This window comes from Embiotoca jacksoni, unplaced genomic scaffold (genome assembly GCF_022577435.1).
Source record: "Embiotoca jacksoni isolate LCO1_2020_lvr unplaced genomic scaffold, fEmbJac1.0.p SCAF_30, whole genome shotgun sequence".
Taxonomy (NCBI): Eukaryota; Metazoa; Chordata; class Actinopteri; family Embiotocidae; genus Embiotoca; species Embiotoca jacksoni.
Window position 1 is genome coordinate 3658658 of NW_027185382.1, and position 25242 is coordinate 3683899.

At 41.8% G+C, this 25242-nt stretch overlaps 3 protein-coding genes across 3 annotated transcripts; all 3 read right to left on the reverse strand.

The window, feature by feature from the left end:
- Positions 1–912: 912 nt before the first annotated feature.
- LOC138207078 (vascular endothelial growth factor C-like) lies at positions 913–13961 on the reverse strand. Its single transcript, XM_069164094.1, has 8 exons — positions 12119–13961; positions 7957–8218; positions 7490–7680; positions 6909–7039; positions 6699–6802; positions 5035–5169; positions 4364–4565; positions 913–2458 (listed from the first exon to the last, which is right to left on the reverse strand). Exons 1-8 carry the CDS (start codon positions 12218–12220, stop codon positions 2347–2349), a joined length of 1239 nt encoding a protein of 412 aa, XP_069020195.1. The 5' UTR covers positions 12221–13961; the 3' UTR covers positions 913–2346.
- Positions 13962–18815: 4854 nt separating this feature from the next.
- Positions 18816–19802, reverse strand: LOC138207079 (trace amine-associated receptor 13c-like). Its single transcript, XM_069164095.1, has one exon. The coding sequence runs from the start codon at positions 19800–19802 to the stop codon at positions 18816–18818; it is 987 nt and encodes a 328-aa protein (XP_069020196.1).
- Positions 19803–21654: 1852 nt separating this feature from the next.
- On the reverse strand, positions 21655–22747 carry LOC138207076 (trace amine-associated receptor 13c-like). The gene has a single exon (XM_069164092.1). The coding sequence runs from the start codon at positions 22745–22747 to the stop codon at positions 21761–21763; it is 987 nt and encodes a 328-aa protein (XP_069020193.1). The 3' UTR covers positions 21655–21760.
- Between the last annotated feature and the right edge of the window lie 2495 nt (positions 22748–25242).

Below are 25242 nucleotides of genomic sequence, written 5' to 3' on the forward strand. Positions count from 1 at the left end.
ATTAAAAGATCTGACGTGGGTGGAGAGGAAATTAACTGAAAACTTGGCATAGCCCAGCAGTGAAGGTGCTTTCAGCAGCCGGTCTCGTCTTGAGCGTATCCAGATTTTAAGACCTGGATTTCCACCAACTGCGGCCTCGTACTGGCCGGGAACCTCCTGTTTTCTACACAATGACATGAAGCGTTACTGTGAAATGAATTCTGTCTTCGTCAGTAGAGTCGATATTAACCACCTGCATCAGTTCTTCGGCTTTCTGTGTTGCCGTTCTGCTACGAATCAGTCATCACGCACTGTAATCACTATCGATGCAGGCAGACAAGTGTGTCAGGCGGTACGACAGGCAGACGGTCACAAAAGGTCAGACAGAAAGGTGATCTCTCTTTCTCTTTCTTTTCTTTTTTCCCCCTCTGAGTCAACATTGTTTATTGTGGTAGACACAGACTGAGAGAGGAGGAAGTGAGAGACGTGGCTGAAGAAGAAACGGGAGACCACATGGAGAGTCAAGTTCCCACCCACAGGTGTGTGTGTGTGTGTGTGTGTTTTTTTACATGCAACAGCCTTTTTAAAGGAGCAGTGAAGGATTTTCATTGTACGGATTATATTCATGTAAATGTGGGAGTTGCATTCTTGGATAACACATATTACATATTTTGGATTTTTATTTAGGTGGATTTAAGACCAAATTTGACTTTTAATGCTTTAAAAGCAAACTGAAAATGAATAATTGTTTTTGTTTTTTTCCTCTTACGAAGGAAAGGCTGAATTCCAAAAATCCTGGTTGTGGCCTTGATCGTGGCAAAAAAAAAATGTCTCTTTAAATACAGCATTTATTTTTTTTCGAGTTAAAATGATTGAAATATTTCTGTTCTCTAAACGTCGTTCAAGAATCAACAAAATAGAGGCATAAACATATCAGTCTGACAAGGCTTTTAATCAATACTTCGAAATTACTTTAAATATTTAAGCATTATGACAGTTTGTTTTTCTCTGCATCTATAAACACTATTTCTACACTGCAGTAAATCTTAACATTCATCATAACATTTTGTGCATTTTTGAGGCCTGCAGTCGTAGCTTAAACTGCCAAGGCGTCTAAATGACCTGTTAAAATGAATATTTTGCAGTGCAGAAAAAATATACAATCAAAAACATAATTCAAATTTTCTGCTTGAGTACAAAGTCATGTAAATAGTGTTGCTCCAAAACAATATTTAGTTAAGATAGTGACTTAAATACAGTATTTTACAACTACACACGATTCCCTCTTAAAAATTTCACTGTTTTAAATATGAACAAATTAAATATATACAAATAATATTACTTGGAGCGAGTAAAGTTAAATTAGTAGAAGACCCAGAACTACCCTCGTGTTAACATCAGTGGTGACTTGATTCAGCCTGCATAAGAGAAGTCTTTAAAGAGCAGCACTGAAGTAGGCGCAATTAGAAACTGGAGGACATATTAATTGTTGGGAGTTGTTTTAAATTAATCACCGTCTTGGAAAATTACAGAAATCTGAGGGAAACCAGACTTTTAACAGAGCTGGATGAAGAGATTTACTCTTTCCCTCAGTGTACATGTAATAGACACAACCTGCTAGAATTAAAATCTAGTGTTGGAAAACAAAAAAAGATTCATCCCAGCTCCTAACATCCCAGAACACCTCGCATTACACCACTTCTGCAACATGATTCCTACAGCGTCTCAAATATCTCGTCTCTTGAGGCTGCCAAAGTATGAAGTTGCCTGAAGCTTAAAGCTTGTTTAGTTTATTTAAAAAAAAAAAAAAAAAGTATGGCATCTGGTCTGTTATTATGTTATTCCACTTTCCATTTCACGCAGGCATGAGCGGTGCCTCTGCAGCAGGTCGGTGGTTGGCTTTCTTGCTCGAACATGTTGCAGCAGAGACGAACGCTGGCTCAGAGTCTGATTGGTCCATCCCGCCTCGCTGTCAGGCTTGTCGGCAGTCTCCAGGTGTGATTGGTTGTTTCCATTCAGGATCGTGTTATTAACAATGGGACAAAGGCCAACACATGGGCCACAGTCAGACAAGAGTCCAACAGAGGTCAAACATCGCCGCTCATTTCCTTTTCCACTGGTTTTCCTGCATATGGTTGGCCTCTTTGATCCTCCTTTGCAGATGCTTTATTACAGCATTGTCCAAACTCTGTCCAAATGCTGCTCGTAGTCTGCTGTAATTCAGGACACGTAGATATATAGTTCCACTTCCTGCCCTCGTCGAGAGGCACTTCTACCCCCTTTTGTTTTCAGGCAAGAAAGTTGGAGGTCAAAGGGCAGTTAATGGCAGCGCCTGCAGTCCCGCTCCTCCGCCTGCCGTTTTGTTTGTTAATTCCAGTTAGGCCTCATGTAGTTGGGGATGCACTGACAGACTTGAGGGCTGTAGTAAAACCTGGGCTGGCACACACGCCTGGGATTCCTGCAAGGCAACCTGTAGCAACTAGAGACAGGAAGGCCGGAGATAAAGACGGGATCAAGGGGAAGAGAGAAACAATAGAGTGAATAAATAGAAATAAGTGCAGGGCAGAATAAAAAAAGAGAAGCAGAAAAAAAAACATTTTTTTTTAGATAGGTGAGGTTGAAAGGAGGAACAGAGAAGAAATAAAAAGACACAGGGGAGATTATATCCTCTTGGCGTGCTTGCTATTGATTATTCAGATCATCACATCCCTTTTGGATAAACCCTGATCCAAGTTTTGTTTTGTGCGTGCATCAAAAAGATCCTGTGTGTGAGAAAAAGGGAGTATTTTTCCAGAAAGACAAGAATTCTGGGAACTCTCCTCTTCAAAATCACAGTAGGTGTCTGGTTTTTCTGTGCACCACCTCCTGTGACCAGATGCTGAATCAAACTGTAAAAAAGAAATAGTCAAAGAAATGAAAAGAATGATACCTGCCGTGTTTGGAGGTAAAAGGTGGATTTGGTTTTTACCAGGATGTTTGTCTTTTTTTGTTGTTGCTTAAAATCAATCCTGAAGTCAAAACAACAAAGCTTCGTACCAACAAACACATTTAATACAACTTCGAAAGTCTTCTGCATAAGTGGATCAAAATGGGATCCGAGTTATGCCGAAGTTCAGTCTGAGTAAAGATCTCATTTATTTCGTCCCCTCCGAAGCTGAGAAAGTTTATGAAACTGCTATCGAAGGTCACTCGAGCGTACGTTCGTGAACTTTCCCACATGTAAAGCCCCGATTATAAATCAGTCGTATCAAAGCTCTTGTCCGCTGATATATTTTCTTAGTGTCTGTCACTCCATCCGTCTCCGAGCTGCTCGGATGGCTGCTCTGCTCACTGTCATCAAGTTCACCCGGTCTCCCTCTCTGTCTCTCTGCAGGCCTCCTGGGTCAGAGGAAGGTTGATCCCCCTGCATGCTGACTGTGGGAACTGCGACGCGCATGCAAAACACGCAAATCTTTTTGGACGCCCGATGTCCATAAAAGGTCAGATGGAAACATGCGAGCGAAATAAGACGGAAGGAGAACTTTTTTTCTTTTTCTTTTTCTTTTTCTTTTTCTTGTGTGGAATGTTTGACATCTCCATCGAGAGTTCGTTCTCCCGACGCTCTGGTTCTCACTCTCCCCTCATGCCGGAGCTCCCAGGGTGGAGAGTTGTGGCGCCGCTCCAACGGTCCTTCAATCATCTGAAGCACCAGATACAGGAGCAGCTGTCCCACTACCGGTTCAGGTAACTGACACACAGATGTGCAGCTCTTGAGACTGTCCGAGAGGACACCAAGAGGACACCGTTACATGTCTTTGTGGTCAGTGCCTTTATGCAATGCAATGGTTGTGTTGTTAATAAAGACAAGTGCAGTTTAGATGGAAAATTGTGCCACAGAACTGCTGATTTCAAGGATTCTTTCTGCATTTGATGCAACTTTGGAAGTAGAAAAAGAAAAACGAATAACTCCAAAGGCTTGGAAGCCCGACAGAGACTGTTTCTCTGAATTAAATGCGTAGAAACACTTCATTAAGTCTGATGAAATGTTCAACTGTGATTTCAAAATAAGATGTCCATTTTCACTCACTTTACTGACTGATGAATATTTTGAAGCCAACAGATATGAAACACCATATTTGTGTTCTCTGTGTGAACAGTTAATCAGAGGTTGAAATTAAGTACAAGATTCGTGTTGTTCCCGTCACAGAAGCAACATGATCAAGTTTGAGTGAAAATGTCTGTTCGTGTGTTTATAATTAACTTTTTTGGGCTTCAGGCTGAAGGGGGTTCTCAAGAGTCTGGTTGGCAGAGACCAAGAGGAGACAAGCTGTCTTTGCCCCAAGGAAAAAAGGGGGTAAAGCAAGGCCACTTAGGCTTTTTGCCAGGACCAGGACCGGACTCCTACCTGCAGGTGTTGGGGTTGAACCTCTTGCCCTGCCGCAGACACGACTGTGGGCTCTCTCTGCACTGACACAGGCAGGTGTCGGGGTTCAGCGGCTGGTTGCCGGGACACTCTGCAGCGCACACGCAGCCACACAGCTCGTCATCCCACCGCTGGCCAGCAGGGCACAACTTGCCCTCACTTTGACCTTCACACTGGCATTCACCTGAGAGAAGATTGGGATCGAGAAGATAAAACGGGGAGGAAAAGAGGGAAGGTAGTTTTATTAATCAAAACCAAACTTGATCAGATATTGCATTATGCAAAACTGGGCTTCCTCTTTGATGATCATGTTCCTACCTGTTCGATATTTGCATAAAGCCCAATTCCCGAAACTTCCTTCTATCTCTTTCTCTTTCTCTTTCTTATCTGATCACGCTTAGTTACTTTTAACTTTTAACGGCCCTTTAGTATTCACTGTAAACCATTCTTAATGAAACCGAGGGCAGAGGCAGCGTTTTAAGAAGTGGTATTTCTCAACACTTTTAAACGCTTCAAAGGGGCATTTTGTCATCACTTTTCAGGCATGGGCACATATTATTATCTGGTGTTACAGACTTACAGTCATCCGCCGGTCCAGGCAGCTGAAAAGATACATTTTTCAGTACATGCAATAAACAAAAACTTTCCCTTACAGGTATTGTGGTCCAGTTTCCAGCCTGGATCACAGCTGGCCTCGGTGAGTCCGTTTTGACAGATGCACTCGCAGGTGGAGTCCTCCAGAACCCTGTTGGGCCCGCAGAGAGCCAGCAGAGCCGAGTCCAGCGTCTCTGGAAGACACATGGCAAGAAGTAAGAAAATGTCATTTAGGACGAATCCTGATGACTGAGGTGAACTCCAGAGTCACCGTGAGGTTGACGATTTTAATATTCGCTGAAATATCTCGACAAAGCGTGGATGGATTATCGTGAAATCTGGTGGAGATATCCACGTTCCTTAAAGGATTCATTCTGATTTACCTGGTGATCCTCTGACTTTTGATGTAGCGCCACCATCTGGTCAGATTCTTAATTTGTGAAGTACTTTACTTTATGAAATGCTGCTAAACACCAGCATATTTTAAGTTTTCATCCATCTGGGAGCTTCACCGAGCTCAGTGTTGCTTCAGAGATGCCAGCAGTTAGAGCCACTGTGGTTTAAATTGCATAGAGGCTGGCATTTTCTGTTTTTAGGTCTTCAGTTGTGTTTGTTACATACCTGTGGTAAATCCAAGAAAGAGAACATTTTTTTCTGTTTACACTGAGGTTGATTGTGGAAACATTCGCACAATCCCCAGGAAAGGTGAGCTCCACATGTTTGCCCTATACGCTGTCCAAAATTTGCACACGTAAATATGCATATATATAAAAAATGACTTTGTAATCGCTCATACTCTTCCCCATCTGCTTCTATTGTCAGCCCGTTCTTTAAACCAATGTAATAAGTAAGGTATGTTAGTTTATCATCAGAAAAAAAAAAAATGGTGAAGATGGTGGGTGCTGTAGTTCACTGCATGACTGTACAAGTGAAATGCCACAAAGACACTTTAAATTTTCTTCCGCCGCAGTTGAATAAACATCACTACGAGTACAATTTAAGTCACATCATTTAATTTGCCTCCCAGGCACTTTCATCATCATTTGGCTGTGGCAGTTGATTTTTGGCAAACAAAATAAATCTGGCTCTCATCCCAAAAGTGGTTGAGATTGTTTTAATTTTTTTTACGACTTGGCAAAGCAATTTCCACTTTTTGAAATGAAATCACATTTCTTTTCATGAGATGATCTCTCTGTTTGGGGAGTGTTTGTGCACGATACGGTGTCACAGCTTGTCGAACCTGTGCAGCACGTTATCTCCATTTTAACAAGTGAAATCAGCTGCTGTGATCCTGAACACTGGGCTGACTGCATGAATTTACCCCTCAGGTAAATCCTGTTCATTTAATCGTTAAAAGTGCTGCTTATTTGACATCCTGGCCTCAAGGTTTTTATTTAGAAAATGACATTAATGTTGTTGTAAACTGTGGTGAGTATTTCCTTTTGAGTTGCCTAAACTCCTGAAGCTTTTAACTTGTAAATAGTCCAGTTAGTTTTTATTCGTCAATGGAGAATTTCCTGCTCTTTAAATCATTAGTTCACAACATTTTAAACTTAATTTGATGTAATAGAAATATTGCTTTTCTTTTTTAGATTCAGATTTATCTTGAAACCTTTAAAGTTCCCCCTCAGGGCCTCGCCCCCGAGGTTGAGAAACCACTGACAGTCTAGACTGAATATGCAGATAGTGACTAATCTGACCAACCTGATTCACACACTCTCACCTGTTTCTCGCTCCATGTAGTTTATGGTATCTGTGGAGACGCACACACAGTTCACTGGATCCCATAATAACCCCGAGGCACAGGGGAGTTCAGGAGGGGAGCACCTACACACACACACACACACACACACACACACACACACACACACACACTGTAAATGCAGCGACAGTGACTCACAGGTATTTGTAAACGCATTCACGCATCACTCACAGGTGATCTGTTGCTGCTCGTCTTATGATGGAGTGGAGCGGCCGCTTGGAGAGGCATTCGCACGAAGTGTGGTTGATGAAGGTTACCATGACGACGGACCGATCGATCCTGGCCGGGGACAGTTCCATCAACTGGCCGCAAAGAAGTACGAGGTTAGAGGTGTGTGTGTTTACGAAAACAGTTCCTCTTGATTGTTTATGACGTCCCTTGTCTCTTTTCCTCTTCTTCTTCTTCTGTTGCTGCTTTGATTACAACTTTACTGGCAGTGTGTGTTTTGCCTGACGTGCAGAAGTTTATGCAATTGCTGCAAGATTGTGCAACTGTGCGTGACTGTGTTTATTATATGGACTCGATGACCGGTCGCAGCCGAACGGTGTCCCACTGGAGTAGGGTGGGTTGTGATACTGATGATGTTACATAACTGGGCAGTTTGGTTTCGGCCCTCTTTCCCGAGGCGGTTTTGAGGTGTAAGAGCAGAAAATACCAGCGCGATCACGTCATGGGGCAGAGCGTTGTAAAAGTAAAAAAAATGGGACGAAATTTGGTAGATAGAAGGGAGAAAACAGAGCCGTGTTACTTACCGTCTTGTTGACGAGCGCGTGGCTCGTATTCGTGCAGTAAAAAGCCTCGTTGTTGCAGCATCCGCCGCAGCGATGCAGCGCCACGCAGCGAGGGAGGTAGAATTGGCTTGTGGATTCTGGGTATTCTTTGGCAACCTCAACACACACTTCTCTGGGCTGGCATGAGGTGCGCTGGATCTCCTCGAGGATGACTGAAAAGATGGATGATAAAGTTACTGGAATCTGTGTGCAGATTATCTGACTCTGAAGAGCAGCGAGCCGTTTCAGGCAGGAAATCATCCACCTCTTCAGTACGACCGCTTCTGTCTGAATCCAGTGCAATGAAACCTGCCTGGCAGTCCACAAAAACTCGATTTCTATCATTATATCACTGCATTTCTTCCCTTTGCTCAAGTTTTTTTCAAATACTGTGGACTTCTGTGATTTAAGATTTCATGTGTGGGGTGTGTTTTCTGAGAAGTGTTTACCTCCCAGAGTCCCGTCCACTTTGAAAAGAGCCTCCTCCCTCAGCTGACCCCACAGATCCTCGTCGTTAGAGTGGACCGAAGGGCTCGCTGAAGAGGTGGAGAAGGACGGGGCGGGGAGGATGGAGGAGGATGAGGAGGCGTGCCGTGATTTCCTCCTCATGCAGTGCTGAATCAAACTGTATTCGGGGTATAGAAGCTGCAGGAGCTGATCCATGCTCGTTACTGTCTCCAAACTGGGCTGGTCATCTGACAGCGCTGGAACCTGGATAACGGGAGAGAAGAGAAATGGAAAATAAAAATTGGATTTTGTTGATGAAACCACAAAGAGGAGGGCATCAATGAGCCTCAAAGATACCAACAAACTGACATTTGGCTCGTGAGACACCAATTCCTGGTCAAATATGCTATTTGTGGTTATATAATACAATAGAAATACTTTTAAAAACCACACTTTTTATATTTTAAAAAGTTGGGTATGACAGTGATTTGGTCCGATTTGTGTTTTTTGGATGAACACGATTAGATGCTGCAGAATCTACAGTGTCAGCTTTTCTGGTTTGTGCTGGATAAACAGCGAATACCTCGGTTACCAATGTGTTGTAACATGTTACTGCTGGCTACTGTTAGTTATTAAGAGTGTGCGTGTCCTCTTTTCACCTACACGCACTCATTCTTGCATTTGATACGCATGAAATCACAAAAGACTGTTTGCTTTATGCCTCAGTCCCTGTTATACAAGCCTGACTCTAAAAAAAAAAAAAAAAAAAAAACTTTCCCTCTGGGAATGTGATAAAACTTGAGAATTACTGCCCTGTTGCTGGAGTGCCCTTGAGCAGGACGCTGCAATCAGACGCAGTGTGCAGCACACGGCTTGATTTTTGCTCTATTTTATGTGCGAGTCTTTCATGTAAAACCGTCCAGCTCGTAAGAGCTTCTGAGGAATCTTTTGAATGCATCTTAAATGGATCAGACAGACAGAAGATTGTCAGCACATTTAAATGGTGGACGAGCTCCATTCAGGAAAGTGCAGTTTACGGTAGATATAGCTCTATAAACTACTCCTGCCGTGAGTCATCCCCATAATGATTTTTCTGCCTCCATGATGTATGACTGTTCGACTCCGCAGATGTACGGTAGATGACAGATTAGAGGTTAATTTGCATAGAGGCTTCTGTTTCATCTGTGGGTTACTGTATGTCAGCTGGGAGTTTTTTTATTTTTTTTATTACCAGATATTAATTCTTCCCCAAGGGAATGAGAAGGGTTGTTTAGTTTCCCAGGCTGAGAGAGAGCAGATTGGCACAGCTGGCAGGAACCAGATCTGCGTGTTGTTATCAGCCTCTGCATTTATCTCTTTCTGTCTTCCTCCCACTCTGTTTCTTTCCATCCATCTCATCTGTAGCAACATATTTCTGCCGTTATTCACCTCCGCTTTCAGTTTGTGTGTCTTTTCTTATGCTCACGTGTCATATTTAATATTTCAATTCTTTTTCAGTTCTTCCACAAAAATACTCCACTTAAACGTCATATAGAATACAAGACTACAGCTAAAGGTAATGACAGGGTGCTGATGTTAAGCAGTGATAACAATTATCCTAAGAAGTAGGGCAGGGCCCCTGATATGAAAAAAAAAAAAAAAACATATCACAATGTTTCTGACCAAATACCTTGATATTGATAATATTTTAGGGTTTATAAATGGTGCTTTCACAAAATATTCCCAAGGTGAGAGGATAAATAATGTGGATATAAGGCCAAATAACGGAACAGATTTGACCATATCTGCGTCTAGATATTTGGTGGACGATATAATATCGCTATATTGCCCAGACCTACAAAGAGGGACATAAATGTGTCAATTGAGGATCGTGAATGTCCTCATACTTTAGTCCAATTGAGTCATTGACATTGCCATCTCTAGAGTTAATGTAGTCTGGCAGCCATGTCAAACATTCCTTAATGATTATAAACAGCTGAATTCACTTCTCAACATACAGTGGATGACAGAATTTATTTATTTTCATTGGAGGACTGAAGAATCTTTCTCCTTCAGTTGCCAGTATATTTCCCTCTACCGCAAGCATTACTGATTTTAAAAACATCGGGGTTTTTTTGCAGGCTTATCCATTTGTTTTGGCCAAGTTTTAGTAGTTGAACTTTTTTTGTTTTTAATCACTGAAACATCCATAAGGAGGTTCGACATGGGTGTTGGTGGTTTATAAAAACTATGGACAATTTAACAAATTAGACACGGTATGTTATTGTTTAGCTTTCTCAAGCAGATTGCACTTCTATACTTTACATGAAATTACAGTTAAATATCTCTGTTTTGTTTTTTTACACCAGAGGATGGAGTCTTCTCTCTCTTCCTACATTTCCTGTTTTTCCTTCGGTCCTCTTCTCCCCTTTATGTGTGATCACAGGACATGAGGTCATCGCTAAGTGGTGTGAGGTCATGACTGATGAATGACCATTCCCACAATGCTCTGGGGTGTGTCCTGCAGCAGTTACTGCTGCCACATCGGCACAGATATGTCCACACACCCATGCATTGGTCACTCAGTCTGTCTTTTATTATAAACATCTATCATCTGACGCTGTTGTTGTATAAATGCACGTTTCTTAGAATTTTTTTAACAACTGTGTCATGTAAGATGCAGTCAAACCCTTCAAAATATATCATTGGATTTGAATTGTTCATTCAATTCCTGGTGTGTATTGCTTAAGATCTCCTGAAACACATATTGAAACTGAGCATAACAAGAGTATGACAAAATTCCTATTTGTAACCTAATGCCGGTACTTTTCATCACCGAACGTCAGAAGCACCATGAATCACTGAGTCGGAAGCTTTTAACTTAAACACACAGAGTTATTTCCAAAGAAGCGTGTTTGAATTTCCATAGAGCTTATGAGCCAACAGCCAAAGCTTTCCTGGCTGCTCGTAACCAACATTTACAGTAAGGTAGGCTTCTGAAACCAGGGGAAATGCCATCTTTTAAATAGAGCTTGGATTTACTTGGAATTAAGTGAAGTTACGCAAACAAGATGGCAGTTTACGGAAAGGAAACATATTGGGCATTTTGTAATAGAAACTGTTTATGTAAGGAAGATAAACTGTTAGGTATCTTTAAGCCTAAATCCTAGAATTACTGGACATTTTAACATCTGCTTTTATGCTGATGATACCATCTTGTATGCCACCGGCTCTACTCCAGGTCCTCTGAGGTTATAGTCCACTTTCAACTTTGTTTTCATTCATTGAAAGCTCACGCTTAAGTCCGCTGTCCTTTGCAGCACCAAAGGCGATAAAAGGTAATTGCGTCCGTCTTTTTGGACTTCAAGTCCCAGAGATCCAAACAGTGACGTCAGTCAGCTGGAAGATGAAGAGGGGGTCTGTTGCTTTAGCTCCAGCGACCCTCTCTGACGTAACGACCACTGACAGGTGATGGAAAAACAAAAGATTTTTCTCCGTAACATCAGCGCAAACACTTAATCAGTTATTAACAGTGGAAACACAAAGGGCTTTCATCAGGGGGGCAACATGTTCAACCACCATTTTGTTACCTAATTCAGTGATAGATGGTGACATAAAAGAGATTTTTTTTTTCAACGAGATTGTCACAATTATTGACTTTGTGTTACGCTGAAGTTAGCGTGCCCATTCTGCCTCCACTGAAAGCCATTTACCTCAATGCAATTCGATTCACTGACAGCTGTAACACACACCAGTGTGAGTTATTTGGAAAAAGTGAGATGGCCCAGCCTCGGAAGGAGTCAGCTTACCTGTGTTTTTATTTATAAGGTCATGCTGTCTTACTGAAGTTCAAAGCGAACAACCAGAGCTGGATGTGTGACGACTGCTTTGCGGGAATAGTTTAAAATTTGTTGTAATCTTTTTGTAAAGGAGATCTTGACTAAAACCATCCTGACAAAAGATATTCCCTCATTTTGTTTTTTGAGGATGATGGTGGAGAGTATTGCACTTGTATGGAAGCATCTGTTATGTCTCTTCACTCATTCATTCAGCTTCTTCCTGTAATTTCTCACCTGTAATTGGTTATAAACACTATTGGCACAATAAAAAAAAGCTCTACATGTGAACATAGTTTCGTCAGGTTTCAGGTCAAGTGTGTGTTGTGTTTGAGGTAAAATGTCTTACCTCTGTGCCCATGTCTCCACCTTGGTAATAGTCTGTATTGTCTTGTCCTGAGCACAAATTACAGATATTAAGCATCCATAGGAGCACAGCTGGTATCCACATAGTGAGGAGATGTAGAGGGGAGGAGAGGAGATATCAGGCCAGAGGAGGAGGAAGTGAGTCGATGTAAGGCTTGATGTAAAGAGACAGACGGGAAGAAGGAGGGGAAGGAGTCCGAGGTGAAGAGGAGGAGGAGCAGGAAGGTATCACAGATTTGTCAGGTATCTCTTGGCTCCTCTCTTCATTTTATCCGGGGACGAAGTTGCTTTTCCGGCACAGGTTGTTGGAATTTGGGAAATCAGCTGAATAAATCATGATGAGGAAATCTTCTCGTCTTCCTCGTGTCAAACAGGACTCCTGTTTCTTCTCTCTTCAGAGGAAGTCTCTCCTCTTGCCTTGCTGAGCTTCCATTCTTGCTATTAATTTGATGTCAGGTGTTTGAGTTTTGTCTTCACTTTGTTTTTCTCGGCCTTCAACTTGAAATATTCCTCAGTCTCTGTCTTCTATCTGCTGCTTCTCCCATTTATCGCCCCCTTTTCTCTCCAGCCTTGGTCGTCCTCGTCACTGTCTCCTCTCCTCGCCCTTCACACTTGTGCACCTCCTCGCCTTCTTTATCTGTATTTTTCTTTCTCTCCACACAACAGCTGTGTCCCTCTGTCTCTCTCAGATTATTGCTGCCTCTTTATCTGTCTCCTGTTTCTTCCTTCAGAAACCTTCAGGGCAAAGCTTTTTTTCCTTCTTCTTCTAAATCTCTCACAACTTTTCTGAGAGTCTGTCTGATCCTTAGAAAAGCATCAAAGAGAGAGAATTTTTTTTTTTTTTTTAGAAGCGGCTTATTTCAAATCCCAAAAGGAGTTTGAAAAAAAAAAAAAAAAAAAAAAACGGAAGCAGGAGGTTTAAAAAAGACAAAGTCCAGCTTTTGGTATTGAGTTCTTGTCCAAACAGAGTGACTGTGTGTCCCGCTCGTAGATGTCCTGCTGGAGTGAGTGAGAAAAAAATACAAGAATGAAAGGCTTGTATCTTGTGGGCGGAGTGACGGATATGAGAGAGATGTTTCGTGCGTTACAACTGATTATACTGCCGCTCTCTCTTTTTATTTTTCTTCTGAAATTGCAAGTTATCCAGCGTCCACAGAAGCTGGCAGCGGCTTGGCACTGGCACAGTTTCTCCTCATACCGTCATCCTCCTTTTAGACCATTTAAAATGAATGGAGAGGCTGTTTCTGCTGCGGTCTTTCCAACTTGTAAACATAAAAATTAAAAAAAATAAAAATTCCCTCCGACACAAAACAGGTTAAACCGTCACTTAGAAAATCAGATTTTCCTTCCACGTTCCTTATCACTTCCTTTTCTCACGCATCTGTTATCTTTGCCATTTTATCTCTGCATTTCCTCGTAATGGGAGCAGCTGCCGTTGAGCCAGTAGTGATGAATGGTAGTTGCCTAACTGCAGCTCTAAGTGCCTTTTTATGAGCTGCTAATACCTTTGCTGTCTCTCTCTCTCTCTCTCTCTCTCTCTCGCGGTGCTGTTTCTGCTTTATGTCAGCTGCCCCCAATTCCTGCTGATCTCCCTTCCCCTCCTGTTTCACTGTCGGGACTCGTCTGCGTGTGCGAGACAGAAATGAAGCCACAAAATTGCTCTCACACCTGCAGTTCAGAGCCTATTTTCTGCCGGGTTTCTCTCGCACTATATCAGGCTCCATCTTTGTCTTTTTCCCTCCCCCTCTTGCACCTTTTATCTTCCTCTTTCTTCCTCTGGTTTGTCCATTCCTGGTCCTAAAAAAAAGATCAACTTTACATACCTCCTTAACTATACTGCCTCAAGGCTGTGGGCATGTGTTTTTGTGTGTCACGAGGAGGAGGAGAAAGAGGAGGAGGAGGAGGAGGAGAAAGAGAAGGGAGCAGTAGATGGACATCTCTGCTTAATTATGATTTTTGATATTTTTTTTTTTTTTTTTTCCCCCTCTCTCCCAGGGCAAAACAGTTACCGACAACTGTAAAATAAATTATGGGGAAGACGGACAGACAGACGGTAAAAGAGGAGGCAGAGGGAGAAAGAGGTGTGTCTGGGAAATGCTCGAATGAGAAAACATCCGATTTTCGGGCCAGTCACTGCCAGCCTTTTCAAGGATTAAAAAGGAACACACACACACATGCACGCACACGGTGGCAAGTGTCTGCTTGCAGTACGCTTTATGTTGAAATCCGCACAACCAAATTCCACATTCCAGTCATTGCTTTCTCCATTTCATCATGTGAGCTCAGAGCATAGAATTAGACCTGACAGAGAGGGAAGTCGATCAACATGTCATGCTATTCAGAATCGTTGTGTGTCAGCATTTGCTGATGTTTTTAGGATGTGATAAATAATAAATAATATATATATATATATATATATATCCGACCTGCTGCTTTGAAAATGTATCTGTCTAATAAAAGAGGATTAGCTGTTTTCTTTGGAGGTAAAAGGAAGGATTTAAACCAGTCTGATGACACACTAAAGATTGTGATCTTTCCTTCGACCCTGACAACAAACCAAAGAGACTGGAAGCCTTGAAGTGAGAAATAAATCACATTAAACTGGAACAAATTAGACATAATTTTGTGAAGAAGAAATATATTTCTTTTCCGTTGCATAAGTAAATTATCGTCGGCTTGGTTTGTCCTCACTAAAAGGTCGGCAGCATCTTGTTCTCTCAAAAGGATTCTATCACAGCTCAATAGCCGGATACAACAATTCAAAATGCTTCTCAGCAAATCTTAGGGTTGTTTTTACGATAACAACACAAAGCCTTGAAAATCCTTATCACAATTCAGGAATACAGTGGCTCATTCAATACTTATGTAACACTTTAAAAAAAAACAAAAAAAACATTAAAATGACTAAGGAAAAAAAATGGACCTAATTCTGAAAGCTGATAGCTGATTTGTCTCTTGGAAATCATGTTGTCAGGTGTTTGAGAAACAGTTGCAGAGCCTGCGTGCCAAAACCGAAAACTGAACTCCTGCATGAGACTCGCACAGCTGAAATATTTGAGGTAAATGGCTGCATCACAGTCATCACTGTCACAGCCTATATCAGATTATACACAGCAGAGAAACCAAATAAAAGAAAAGTTTGTGTTAAAATCATTCAGTTCATCACATGGGTTGTATTAAATTGGTTATGAATTCGACACACAGATGCTCACATTTACAGTGTTTGCCCATATCTTTCCAAAACCGCGAGGTTTTAAGTGGGTATTTAAGAGGCTATGAAGTTGCTATTAAACCCTTACTTTAATTGTCTTTGAAATGGTGATGACTTATTATTCAAATCATAAGCAACAAGACTGACAACGCACTGATCTAAAGACACACTTCCAGCCACTAAACGTACCCTGAAAATCAAAGAAGCTGCAGATTGCTTTACGCCAGCAGATCAAATGTCTAAATCCCAGATGCACTTCGCAGCACAGCAGATTCAGCTCAGATTCAACACCTGACCAACAAGACTGTAAAATATCATTTACAGTTCAATCCCTCTCTCTTTTCTCAGCTGTCCTTTCTGCTCGTCTCTGTTTATCAAGTCCTGCTGGTGTCTCTCGACATCCTGTGCTCAACAGCAGATAGATGGCCCTTTGCACCACACAGTCAATCCACACAGCAGTGCTATTGTACTGCAGACATTAACTGTGATGAACAGCTTCCTCTCTTTTCACTGTCTGCTGCTGTTAAATTGATATTGATTGGACTAAGGGCTCTTCAACAAGTTCCTCTGTCAAGTTCTTTACGCTCTCAGCTTTTGCTCAATCTACTATAACACAGCCTGATGACAGAGGAACAAGATTTAAAGTCTTCCCAAAGTGCTTCAGTGAGTGATATTTCTCGCATTTTCTTCACATATCAAATTAATTAGATTTAATACGGAGGAGGGCGCAAACATGACGCCAAACCCCATAATGATTCCTCTGTTCAGTTTGTGTCATGTGCAAACATGCCAAAGAAAAAGGCTGCGTTCAAACCTTCATCTATGTTTAATAGTTTCACCCACAGATACCATTTTTTTTGGACAATTGTCGCTATGGTTACCTGCAGTTTAATAATCCCTATATGACCGAAACGGTTCGAAACGTCCTGATATGAGATTGAGATGACCAGAATGACCATTCTCACGTCTGTCTATTACATATGAAGCTGTAAACAGGAAGTAGTTAGCTTAGCTTTGCATAAAGACTGAAAACAGGGCCTCGCTCAGTCTTACAGCTGCTCTGGACCTCACCAACCTGATGGGCTGTAATGTGCAGAGAGCAAATAAGAGCATTTCTCTTAAACAATGAACTCTTCCTTTGAGTCCACACATCTTATTAGTGGGTAAAAAAAACCAAAACCAGGATACCTAAGTGGCCTTTCTGATGTAACCATGCAGTGCTGGAGGGAGAAATGAATGAAGCACGAAGCCAAAGCCTCTGACAGCAGACGGATAGCCGTGGATTTGACTTCTGCTTTGGCCAACACATCTCGGGCCTCACCTAGAGACATCACAGCTTGTAAGCGAACAACAAGAGTGGGTTTGCTTCGGATTGACAGTTTACCGAAAGCTTTAAACGTCCTTTCTCAACATCCCTCTCGATGTGATGTCAGTTCCCTTGTTTGCTTTGTGTAGTGTTGTAACACAGTCTGCAGGCACGTAATTAAATGCTTTGTGGATTCAGTGTAATGATGGCTTAAGTTAACGGGACCTTCAATTACATACGCGATCACATGATTCATGCATGTAACAGAGTGGATGGAAAACTCCCAGTTAAACAGTTGTTTCTTTAAGTCGGATATAAAATGCAACAACCAGCTGCTTTGTTTATCCCGGTCTCCTTCTGAAGCGAGGATCTGGGCTTCCTTGCGGCCCCTACGTCGCCTCCTGTGCCCCCTCAGACTCCATCTTTCTTCCTCGGGTTACCTGAAACAAGATGGAACCGCAAAACAGAAAGCTGCATAACATTTATGTTGTGTTATTTCTGTCACACGTGTGTGTCTGACCTACATCTGCATCGACTCTTTCATTATGCAGGCAGTGGATTCCCCCCATTCATCTGACGCCTGGCTGATGGAGAGGAAGATGTTCACATTCAGAGACTCCAGAGGGCATCATTCATCTTTATGTAACCTAACATACACTGAGCAATGCAGATGTTCCTTACCCTGAATGCTGAGTCTGCCCAGTTTTTGTGGTTTGGTCATTTTCTGGATCTTCTACACCATAACTTATCAGCTCAATGAGGAGATTTCATGCCGACCACGACTAGCCGGTGCCACCTGCTGGCTAAAACACAAAACACTGCCCTTAATTTAACACTGGGTTTAAAAGCTGTTTTCTTTTGGTCAGTGATTTGATAGATGGGAAACAGCACAGTGGGTCAGTGATTACTTTAAATCTGAAGTAAATGTGATGTGTTATCACCTGTCTGACTGATAACAGAATAATGTGCCCGTACGTTGAGCGCTTCAGCTCTAAAAATTCATAACAGCAAACCATAAAGGGATCTAAGGACAGTGGCCACACTTTAAGGTATCTATTGGGTTACAAGACTTTTATTGATGCTTATTTATTTGTACAGATGTATAAGCAGTAAATATGTTCACTCATAAATGGGCCTCTTTTAACCTTAACTTGTTTACAAGCTTTCATCCATTTGCACTCAAAGCTGAACTAAAATCATGTTGCCTCAGGGTGTTATTATTTTCAATGTTTATTTATCGTCATTTCACACAAAATGTCAAAATATATCATAGTATATAGTTTAGTGCTGTGTGGGCATTGGGTATTTTTAGTGCGTTTAAATTTGGTTTAAAAATAATCATTACATTGTTGAGCAGATTTTCAGAGATAAATAATCAGAACAGTGCACATATTTTTGATTTAACAGCAAAGTGAAAAGACAGAGCAACAATGATAACGATAAGAAAACTAAAAAAAAAAGGTAATAATCCCAGACCTTCAACCTTTTCGTGGAGATTATGCAGAATATGAATATAATTTGGGTAATGACAATGCAGAAAAATTAACAAAGTTATCAGGGCTTCTGTGGTACAAAATGGGAAATATTTTACTTACAGCTTCTACATTTATAATAAACTGCAGTCAATCATCATTATTTCTACAGCACTGGTAAGATATGCACATGTTTACCTTTGTACATCTTGTAATAGGAGCAGGAAGCCCATAAAACATTATAACTGCTGTATCTAATGAGTATTAATGCATTTCTACATGCCCCTCTCATATTCTATAAGTACTCTGTATGATTTGGCAAAGTGTTCAACAGTTATGGATTTGCTTTTGGTGTTTTACTGATGCTTATGACAGTGAGGTACTGTAAAGACAAAAACAGCATAGTTTCACACTAAAACACAAGTGAAACGTCGTCAAACTAAAACTGAAATCATGCCAAAGGTTCTCAGTCCTAAATGGTGAAAATGCACTCCTTTACATTGAAGAAAATTCTTTATATTTTTTGTTTATCTCAGGTTTAGAAATGTTCTGCTGCAGAGCGCGTCATAGAGGAGGAAATCTGCAGCCAAAGACACAACTGAGGGCCCAAGTCTGGCCAGACGGTACACATGCATGAAAGGTGAGCACGTAATATTAAACAATGTTCAGAAACATACAGTATTAGCCACGTCTACAGTATCTTGAGGTCCCGGGAGTTAGGCTGCAGTATTCTGAAGGTGATGATGAACTTGATAGCTTTTCTAAACCACGGATAGAACAGAGCATAAATCAGAGGGTTCATACAGGAGTTTGTCAGCATGATCCAAGACAACACAGCAAAGTATGTCAAGCTGTTTGAGGTGTCCTCCCCTGCCAGGGCAGGGTAGTAATACGGGCAGAAGCATATCAGAAACACAGCAATCACGATACCAAGAGTCCTGGCTGCCTTCCTCTCTGATTTTTTAGCAGCCGGAGCTGCAATGACAATGGAAACAGCTGTCTGTGACTGAAGGAGACGCACCTGAGACAAAGCAACAAACAACACCCTCATGTAAAGAACAACCATGACGGCACAGGGCCCCACAAAGGTGATGAAGAGGTCAACGATTCCTGACACGTGGCTGATGACCACCACACACTCCCCGTGACAGGAGCTGAGCCTTCCCGGGTTCCTTAAATGCCCCATCAGAATACAGCCGTTGTAGAGAAGAGAACAGGTCCAGCACAAGCAGATGACAATTTTAACTCTATTCAGGGTGACCTTGAAGGAATACAGCAGCGGGTCACAGATAGCTACATAACGGTCTACAGATATGAGCACCATGTTGCCCAGAGAAGCAGAGAGCAGGCAGTAAGAAACATAAGGAGTCAGAGCACACATCAGCCTCCCCAGCAGCCAACACGTCTCCATGTAGCGCAGCCCCTCGATGGGCATCACCAGCAGCCCCACCACCAGGTCAGACACAGCCAGGGACAGCAGCAGGCTGTTGGTCGGGGTGTGGAGCTGCCGGAAGTGGGAGATGGAGATGATGACGAGCAGGTTGAGGGTCACGGTGAGCAGAGAGATGAAGGCCAGCAGGGTGTAGAGAAGAGCCGTCTCAGAGCGAGGCCGCAGGAGCCGCCTGCAGGAGGAGTTGAGGTTGGGGAAGCAGAGCGAGGGGCCCTGAGTGCCGTCCATCAGGGAGGACGGGAAGAGATGCAACTCTGCTATAGACAGTTAATTTATCTTCTCCAAACGAGCCATCCCATCTCTCCAAACACCTGATGTCTGATGCAACTTCTCTCCCTCTTCATCACCTCTCCATCCCCCTCCCTACAATTTTATAGTGATACATCCTCATGTTTTCACATGTTTTTATTGATACTGTGTTCATTTGGGTTTCATTTTAGGCCAGTTTGACTGAATTATTTATGTTCAGTGGATATTAGATTTAGCTCAGCTTTTAGTAAACTTTTAGAATTTAAAGAATAGCGTTAAACCTTCTAATTTGTACAGACTGTGCTTGTAATAAGTAGATAAATAATAATTTGTCCTGTACTACTTTACCCTACAGTACCTTCAACACCTTGAAATGTCTTCCCCTGCCTTTATGCAGTAAATCGACCTACGAAAATCACCACAGTGCTCAAACCATAAATCTTTCAACCATGAGTCGACCAGATTTCTCTTATCCCTGGTTGTTCAGTTCAACTTTAAAACTTTGCAGCTTTTACTGACTGAATTCAAACACGTTTTGTCAGCTGGGACTCTCAAAAATAATAGTGAAGGGCTGAAGTTTTCTGAAATGTATTCGTCTGACAAGTCTGCATTTATTCTGTTATTTACAGATTTACACCCAAACAGCTGCCTTGTATCGTCTTCTCTTTATGTTCACAGGAGGTTTAGTGTCTTGGAAGAGTTTGGCCTCTGGCGGTGGCATTTGCTCTCTACTTTGACTCCTGTTAAGATTTTTCCATTTCAGATGACTGTTTTCTAACTGTTGTGATTCACAGGTCTGCCTCACAGACAGCTGGGCGAGCTTCCCTTATGGGTAAGTCTATGAATACACATGGAGCATATAATATCTGAATGTGTCGTGTCATACTTTTAAGTAAAGCTTTACCGGGTGTTACTTTTTTATTTTGTGGTTGTTACATCTTGTTACATGGCGCTAGAAGGTTTTCATGCTTCTTTAAAGAACCAGTGATTAGCAGCGAGAGAAAAAGTGCATTATGAAGCTGCGCAGCTTTATTAAACTAAATTAAACATGGCAGGGATAAAGATCATAAGGATTTGGTTAGTTTTCATAAAGCAGCTGGTAAGAGAAGTCTTTAACAAGAGACTAAACCACAGTGAGGACGTGCAGAGGAAAAGAAGCCCACTGACTAGTCTGTTTAATCAGCATGTGTGCAGTCTATTATCCTGCATCACTATCAACCAGCATTTAGTATTATCATTATGTACAGAATATATTATATTGCTAAGACTTTTAATATGACTCTTTTGTATATCTTTTTGTGCTTATATTCATCAAAGAGCAGGAAATTTAAAAAAATGTATGATGCTTACGACTTCCTGGTGAAGACAAAAGTTGGTGCAGGACTTCCACCGCTCCACCCGGCTGAATCACCGCCAAGATGCTGGAACCATCAGTGAGCACAAACGTGGTATATCTGCACGCTTGAATCCATGCAGAATATCACTTTTATTTAAGCTTTATCAGAACTGATGGTCCGATAGACCTCCGGTCGGAAGCGTAAATAAAAGAGGTACAGTGCGTGGATCAAAGTGTGAAGATGTGAGCTCTACCAAAGACACAATGTAGAAAACAGAAGAAAGACATTTTCCACTGAAAAGAGAAAAGCTGAAATGTTTTTTTTTTTTATATTGTGATCATGAATATACACATTTGTACATAAATGTCATAATGTCTGTATTCAGCTTTATATTTGTCGGTGTAATAATACGCTGCTGCAAGACGCATATGCAGCACACACAATGTCTCATTCAAGGTTAATAGCCAGACTTTTGCAGTGAGGGATTGTCCGAGGCCAATGTTGTCTCTGTGGTGCAGCAGCTGAAGTGTGGCCGGAGGTGAGACGAGGTTTAAAAAGGATCTGAAAAAAGGACCAATGTACAGATAATTTCATCCTCATCTACAGTATCTTGAGGTCCCGGGAGTTAGGCTGCAGTATTCTGAGGGTCAAGATGAACTTGATAGCTTTTCTAAACCACGGATAGAACAGAGCATAAATCAGAGGGTTCATACAGGAGTTTGTCAGCATGATCCAAGACAACACGGCATAATAAGACGAGCTGGTGGAGGTGTCCTCCCCTGCCAGGGCAGGGTAGTAATACGGGCAGAAGCACATCAGAAACACAGCAATCACGATACCAAGAGTCCTGGCTGCCTTCCTCTCTGATTTTTTAGCAGCTGGAGCTGCAATGACAATGGAAACAGCTGTCTGTGACTGAAGGAGACGCACCTGAGACAAAGCAACAAACAACACCCTCATGTAAAGAACAACCATGACGGCACAGGGCCCCACAAAGGAGAAGACGAGATCTAGTGTGCCCGACACGTGGCTGATGACCACCACACACTCCCCGTGACAGGAGCTGAACCTTCCCGGGTTCCTTAAATGCCCCATCAGAATACAGCCGTTGTAGAGAAGAGAACAGGTCCAGCACAAGCAGATGACAATTTTAACTCTATTCAGGGTGACCTTGAAGGAATACAGCAGCGGGTCACAGATAGCTACATAACGGTCTACAGATATGAGCACCATGTTGCCCAGAGAAGCAGAGAGCAGGCAGTAAGAAACATAAGGAGTCAGAGCACACATCAGCCTCCCCAGCAGCCAACACGTCTCCATGTAGCGCAGCCCCTCGATGGGCATCACCAGCAGCCCCACCACCAGGTCAGACACAGCCAGGGACAGCAGCAGGCTGTTGGTCGGGGTGTGGAGCTGCCGGAAGTGGGAGATGGAGATGATGACGAGCAGGTTGAGGGTCACGGTGAGCAGAGAGATGAAGGCCAGCAGGGTGTAGAGAAGAGCCGTCTCAGAGCGAGGCCGCAGGAGCCGCCTGCAGGAGGAGTTGAGGTTGGGGAAGCAGAGCGAGGGGCCCTGAGTGCCGTCCATCAGGGAGGAGATGAGGCGCTGTGGAGAGAAGTGGTTCAACTCTTTCCCAGTGAGGACATTTATCCTCTTCCAACATCACCCTCCTATTTTTACAGGAACCTCACAATAGTGATGTAACTTCCCGACCCGATCTTCATCTTCATCTTCATCATCACCGCCTTCTATTGTGTTTTCACATCTAGCTTTTGGGTACTTTTAGATTGGCTATACTTACAAAGGGTTTATGCTTATGATTTGTAGATAGTCAATAACCCATAATATGGACTCCTGATCAAACACTTTGTTCAGAACAGAACAGGGCCCTTTATAATTGGCCTGAGGTTTGCAGTTTTAGTTACGCACAAGTAAGTTACAAAACAACCAAACTCCAAACACAGTTCTCCAAATAAATGTTTTTTTTTGTTGTTTTTTTAAGTACATCTGTTTGTGTTTTTGCCAACTATTACAGTAGATGGATAATATTTCTGCATAACGTAAGAGTGGTAAATATGAAGACTAGAATCTGGGGGAAACAGCTTGATGAACAAAATCTGGTGTTTTTACACTCTTACATTTTGTGTAAAATGAACCAAATGACACATTTTTATTAGGATTTTATTACCTTTGGACAGAACAGAAGAATCTAAGCTAATTAGCAGGTAGATTTATATTTTATATCATCCAGTGCTCAGTTAGAGAACAAATAACCACATCTCTCAAAATGTCAAACTACTGTTTTTGATGATAATAATAGACTCTTAATGACTTAAAGTGTTGAGAAGTATTCAACAGTTCAAATTGGACTCAATATCAAAAAATGTAATGCTTTAACAATCAGGCTATTGGATGCAGAAACAAATTATACATTTATTAAATGCACATAAGGGAGAAAAATGCATTAATTGGTAAAAACTGAATGCAAGAGTCTATCTGACATGTTTACATGTTGTGTTGCCTCGTGTCATATCGCTGTTACATCATAACGGTTTATTTTCTTAACACCTTAGATTGGCCTGAGGCCAAGGTGTTGGAGAGCTGTTAATGAGACACCTCGCAGACATTAACCATAATATGTGCTTGTTTTGTTGTTGGGTGAGAAGCTATAATTTGACCTCGGAGGTATTACCGTTTGTGTTTATCTGTACAGTTTCACGTGTTGTGAGCATGATCGATGTTACATCATGTATTTGCCTTACAGTAGTATAGAGGTGACCAATAACGTTAATGGATAATCGGTCTAAAATGGATTTTCTGCATATTCAACAAAAAGTGAATTTTGAAGTCCAACACCCAAAGCTAAGACTGAAAGGTAAACAAAACGGGAATTTCTTATTGAAACTTTGAACGTGAATATTATGGATCTGAGAAGGTACCTTATCAGTGATCTGAAGAAGAAAGGGTCGACCTCATGTTTGGTTGTCGGCTCCACGGCTCCATGAGTTTGTGAGCCTGATCCAGTTTGGCAAAGCCTTCTACTTGAGGGTTAAAACCTGTAAAAAAATTAAGAAGAGGAACTTTAATTGCTGCTACTACAGTAAGAAAATAGTCTCTTTTTTTTGGGTGTAAAACTCCCCGTCATCTGTTTTGCACTGTAACTTCATCTCGTGATCCGACAAGAAGCCCACCGCCTCAGTTTCACCCACGTGAACGGCTTTATGTTGATGGAAAGTGCAAAATCACTGTGTGTGTACAGAAAGCAGCAATGTGCTGTCATGCTGAGGTCACCTCTTTCAGTAATGGCTAACAGGGTGTCTATGATAAATACGCACACACACGATAAAAACACATGCAAAAAAAATATTTTGCATATAGTTGTGTGCCAAACCCCCCAAAAAAGTGATGTCGGCGTAAATGCAAATTTGTACCTGTAAGCCACACACGCATATGAAGTAAACATGTTGATGTTAGTGCCAGGTCAGGTGTCCACGTTCTCGTGACTCTCATATTTTGTGGGTTTATAAGTAACAATACTCCTTGTGTGCTTGTATATATGTGCCAGATGCATGTTGTGCTTGTCCTCACTGGAACATGTCCAACCTTGAGGTTTTTACAGCAAAACAACAGGATCTTTGGTTGATTAAACACACTGAAGAGTCACAGAAAACCGAGGGATTTTTCATTAAAAAGTAATGAAGAAGATACCTGCGTATAAATACTGTGTTCGCTGAGGTGAAAAGAAGCTCTGATGTGGAAAATATTGCTTGTAAAAGAATTTTAAAAGTAAAATAAAATGATTGGAGAGGAGGTTAATGCACCGATTTCTAATCTTGAAATAATAATAGAAGTAGTAGTAAAGACACATTAAATTTTAATAAGATTTGTGATACATTTTGATCGAAAATCGACTACAGACTGTCAGCTGATCACGCTCTTTAGTCATTCACAGGTTGAGTCTTCATTTGAGTCACAGCAAGTTTGTTTTGACACAGTAGTGAAGAGGTTGATGTCTTAGGAAGGATTTCATACCCTCTGTGAGGACTCCCCTCCACCTTGTCATCATTAATGTCACAACATAC